The following is a 5,700-nucleotide window of genomic DNA, read 5'->3' as shown; positions in this document are numbered from 1 at the left end:
CAACATATGCATCCATGTTAGAACACAAGCTTAACACAATTAGACAAGAAATATGTTTTTATTTTCAAAAACACAATAATTTTATTAAGCATAAGAACACAAACGTAAAGACGAGAACAAGCATTTTGGTGAAAAAAATGGCGGAGCACTGATGGTCATTCAAGGGTGTTGAAGAAAAATCACGAACTTGTTGTGCAACTGTTACTGATCGAAGAGTCACACCTGCAAGATAGGGGAAATGTTGAGCAAGAAAGATGATCCTCCCCAGCACCAGGTACAATGGAGAGGTGTCCCATTTTTCTCCCTATTCTCTATTTTTCATTCAAGCCACATAAAATAAATAAACAAAAAAAGGAAAAAACCTAGACAACAACCATTTAAAAAAGTATTTGGATTCGAGCTGAGATTAGAAAAGGTAAGGCAATGGGGGGTGGGGATACTTTGCACAGAAGAATATTTAAAGTGGCCACTAGCCAAAGAGAGGCATAGCTAGAAGAGAATAGTATTGTTATATAGTTCCCTAAATTAGAAATATAGATGCACATACTTGTATATATATACCCTATAGATTAGTACAGCTTCCCTTGAACTATTACACTTCTACAAAAACACATACACAAAAAAAAAACAAATATCTTTTTCTCTCTATTCTCAAACATGCGAAGGGACACCAATCCTCTTGTTGTTGGGAGAGTTGTGGGCGATGTGTTGGACCCTTTTGTTAGGTCCATCGATCTTCGTGTTACTTATAACGCGAGGGAAGTCACAAATGGGTGTGAGTTTAGACCCTCCCAAATTATCAACCAGCCTAGGGTTGACATTGGTGGTCAAGATCTTTGGACTTTTTTCACTCTCGTAAGCTTCTTCTTCTTGTTCGTTTTATTTAGACCAGGATTTATTCAGATTCTAATATATGAAAGTATTGTTGACATGTGTTTAAAGGTTATGGTGGATCCTGATGCTCCTAGCCCAAGCAACCCAACCCTTAGGGAGTACTTGCATTGGTACTGTCACTTCTCTCTATATAATTTCTTTTGTTCCAACAAATCCTAATTACCCGAGAAAACCATTCTGAAAATAGAGGAATGTAGCTCTAGTCTCATTTTTAGATCCGGTTATAAGTTTCATTTCTGGTTTCCTTCTAAGCTACGATTTAGGAATTTCTGTCTGTAGCCACTATTAAATTAGGTAAAGGGAAGAAAACAATAACAAAATTAGTGTTTTGTCACTTTATCTTTGTTATAAATCATTTAATAGTGTTTAAAAACAATATTTATATAATTAATTATTATTTTACTTAATTTATTAACTAATTTTCTTTATATTTTTATAAAAAATATTATAACATTATATATTAATACTATATACTTTACTAAGAATAATATGTGTCGATTTTATCAAAATATACACCAACAAAACATTATATTTGAATTATTTAAATATATAATTAAATAAATTGATCAATTTAAGTATATTATACAAATGTTAATATATATATATATATATATATATATATATATATATATATTAATTCGATTTTATCCAAATTAACAAGTTAAACTATATATATTAATTCGATTTTATCCAAATTCGAAATGTTTTAATATATAATTAATAAAAATAATAATGAAAAGATGTAGCTGTTTTTGAAATTTTTTAATAATCTTAACCTATGACTGATTTATACTGTTTTCAGAAGAAAATAAAACGATGATGTTGTTCAGCAGATTTTGTAATGACAAAGTTTTATGCCCTACTCTTACTATACTCAAATATTCCACTTGTTTTTATCTTACAAGATTTTATTTCAAATATATAATAATTCAGATTATTATTATGAAAAGTTATTAAAAGAATATTTTTTTCTTCTTTTTTTTCTTTTTATTAAAAGTATAAAATATTCAATTACATAATAATTTCTTTTTAATTTAACCGTTTTCCAAAAAATAATTTTTTTTAAACCATTATTATATACACCAACACGGTTGACAATTCCCGTTTAATGCGGACAACGAGGATGTTTTATGTCACAAGTTTTATGATTAAAATATATAATTATGAACAAATGGAATCTTTTTATACATAAAAGTAAAATTAACACGACTTTGATTAGCTGAGAAATCGAGCCATTAACGACTATAACTGACCCAAACTAGTTGAGATGTTCGAATATAAACATAAACATAAACATGATCATGTACAGAACAATTGAGAGGATTAAAACCAAACATTATGGTGAATAAATATTTGAGATCCTGGCTTAAAAAAATAGTACTAATGAGTAACAAATAATTAGGATTGGTACAAATTTAACAGATGATTTTTTTTTTATTAATTTAACAACACTTGTTTTCAAATATAGATGACAGACATTGGTTAGGTTAGATTTAATATCTAAACTATTCTTATTTTTATTTTTATATTTCTAATTAAAATTACTTATAATCTAAATATCAATTAACACAATTAAAAACAATGAATGCACTTGAAGATAGATATTTATTTATTTTTCTTATTTTAAATTAAGGTAAATAATATTCAGAATTTAAATGCTATTCCTATTTTAATGTTATGTGTTTATTAATTATTGTAAGTGGAGCTAATTATTATATTTTTGTAGTTTTAATTTTTTTTTTTAAGAAATATGAACATGATAATATAGTAATATCACTACTTCAATTTATAGTAATATTCTTAGTGAGAATTTAATTCAAAAAATTTAACTCTTTTATGAATGAATTTTATCACTTAAGTTATATTATACCAGGATTAGTTCCACATTATATATTATTAGGATTATTCACTTTATATCTTTAATTATTAAAGTGTGGTACAAGAATATGTAGTTGAATATAGATTCTTGAAAGTGTTTATTTTTGTTCCATATTAATTGCAAATAAGATTCTTATTTCCCTCATCACAAGCTACATGGACCACAAGACTTTATAAATATCTATTTTAGTTAAGTTAATTATATTATGAATTAATTTTAGAAAGTAATATTTTTTCACAATCTTTCTGTCTTTTTAAAAGTAAATATGTTGTTACATATTATCATTATAATAAGATTTAAAAATTGTAAAATAAAGTTGAAGGTGATTCTGTTTAAATTTAATATAAAAAAAAAGTATGAAAAAAATGAAAAATTATGCTCCAAATGATCTAGTGAGTTCAAATTATATTTTCAATTTAAATTGTAATTTTGCGGTTGCTGGATGATCTAGACGAGTGTTATAAGGTAAATCGTGATTACCAATAAGTTATTATATTTATTCATCGAATAATAAGCTAAATTAAAAGGTCATTTCTATTATATATCACCTAAAATTAGGAATGAGAATATTTAATTAAGTTACTATTGAATAACCCGAATCAAAATATCATCAAAATAACTCTATATAGAATTGGGTGGCCACCTTTTATCTTTTGAGATAGAATAATAATGTTGATTCATGGCTGTGTGAAGAAGAGGATCAGTCCCCCACTCCCCACCCTGTAGCCTATGTCTCTGCTTTTTCTTTATCCATATATGAGTTGTCTTCCTCTAAGCCATTTTGATTGAGATTGATAGTTAGGTATATCCTATCATAAAACCTATAGCCATTCTTTATGGTGTCCCTTGAGGCCGGCCCTCCCAGGTAATGCTACCAAGGCTGGGCCGCCATCATCCTCGGGGAATCATTCTTTTGTCAAATAATGATTTTAAACCTAAATACATTTTAAACTTGTAACACAATTGTGAAAGATAATTGTTTGAGCCATTATAGATTAAGACATGCAATTCTATTTTAACTCTTTATGAGAGGAATTTTCATTTTCTGACTTATTTTAGGGCATTACAAACCTCATAACTTGTTTAATAATAAGATTTAAATATCTTTAATTTGCATGCAACTATATCGGTTGATATAATTGACATGCATAGTAGATTACTAATTAGATCATAACTAATTGTCGAAATTAATTGTCATACAACTTTATTGATTTACTATTATTAGATTATCATGGTAAATATTTTATAACATTTATAAGTTGAAGTTAATTATCACTCGTTTTTATTTATTGAAATGATATATGGTGTGACTTTATCAAATGTTTTGACTACTCGGTAAAGTCATATCATATTTATCGTTATTATACTTTTTACCTATATAACGAGTTTGTGTCTTGAATTTGAAAAGTATAAAGTCTATAAATAAATGGGTTGGTATAAGATAATATTATCTTTTAACTAATATGATGGATTGTGCAAAGCTTTTAGTGTAGACAATGCATGAGCTTAGTACATATGTGAATCAACTAAACCATGTTAAATTGTTGACATAACTCCTCAATACAATTGACCACTCAGACCAATTACAAAAACATTTTCTTTTCTTTCATTTTGTTTTTGTTTTTGGCTGAATAATATTGTCTTCATGTACTTAAAGAGCTTTTTCTGATAGGAATTGCTTTTAATTTTAATAATTTTTTATTATTTAAAAATTATTGATAGGTGATGGTTTTGAGTAGATTTTTTTTCAAATAAAATAGGATATGAATATATATAATGATAAAATAAATTATTATTTTTTAAATAAATAATATTTTAATTAATTAATTTAATGATATGATAAAAGTTAATAAAATAATCTAATTATATCTGAATATATAAAACAATTAATTAATCCAACAAGGTCAAAAACTTTATCATTTTCTAAATTCTAATGATGGTCCCACTTTTGTTTAATAACTTAAGAACATTCCTTAGCTCCCACCAATGTATTTATTAATATTTTAATTTTCACATGATGTGATTCTTAGTATGATAATATTTCTACTTTTTTGAAAAATGTAAATCCCCTGATCACCCAGGACAAATCAAGTAATATCTTTAGTAGTTTCGAAATTAAATTTTTATCTTCTTTGTCATATGAATTATTATAGGTTGGTCACTGATATCCCAGCTACCACAGGAGTGAGTTTCGGTAAGTTAATTTAAATCTCGTCCTGATAAACACATCTCCAATGCCTAATATTTTTTCTTATAAATAAATTTTGGTCATATGTAGGACAAGAGATGGTTTGTTATGAGAGTCCACACCCGACAATGGGAATCCATCGTTTCGCATTCATACTTTTCCAGCAGCTCGGAAGGCACACAGTTTACGCTCCTGGATGGCGCCAAAACTTCAACACTCGAGATTTTGCTGAGCTCTACAATCTCGGTCTCCCTGTAGCCGCAGTTTACTTCAACTGCCAGAGGGAAAGTGGATCTGGTGGCCGAAGGGTGTGACCAATTAAGGATATGTGTGTCGAAGACCAATTAAAAGATCATATAATAAATTAGCAGATAACTTAATTATGCCGTCAAAATAAATTAGAGTATGCTGATATATATTATAGGCTTATGTTGGTGCTTTAGTTAGTTATAATTAACAAATAATAATGGTGTATCTCTTTCAGGTTTTATGAGAACGATTTTATTATTATTATATTTAATGTCAACTATATTCATGTTATAATAAACATTTCATCAAATATCACCATTTTCAATTGAGTCCAAAAAGATAACATATATTTTGTGAGATGCATGACATCATTGCTAACTTAAAATTCCATTGGACCAAAAGACAAAAGAGGCATAACAATGATTAAATAGGATTACTTAAATAAATTTGAATTTATTTAAAAAATTATTGATTGACTGTAATTTTAAGA

The 5,700-nt window shown here is 27.2% G+C and overlaps 1 protein-coding gene across 1 annotated transcript; it reads left to right on the top strand.

Annotated features, from left to right (window-relative positions):
• The first annotated feature begins 615 nt into the window (after positions 1 to 615).
• On the top strand, positions 616 to 5,377 carry LOC124935805 (protein HEADING DATE 3A-like). The gene is made up of 4 exons (XM_047476235.1): positions 616 to 855; positions 943 to 1,004; positions 4,927 to 4,967; positions 5,052 to 5,377. Exons 1-4 carry the CDS (start codon positions 658 to 660, stop codon positions 5,273 to 5,275), a joined length of 525 nt encoding a protein of 174 aa, XP_047332191.1. The 5' UTR covers positions 616 to 657; the 3' UTR covers positions 5,276 to 5,377.
• The last annotated feature ends 323 nt before the right edge of the window (positions 5,378 to 5,700 follow it).

Source organism: Impatiens glandulifera, chromosome 1 (genome assembly GCF_907164915.1).
Source record: "Impatiens glandulifera chromosome 1, dImpGla2.1, whole genome shotgun sequence".
NCBI lineage: Eukaryota > Viridiplantae > Streptophyta > Magnoliopsida > Ericales > Balsaminaceae > Impatiens > Impatiens glandulifera.
The sequence above is the reverse complement of the archived record's forward strand: the minus strand, read 5'-3'. Positions and strand labels throughout refer to the sequence as shown.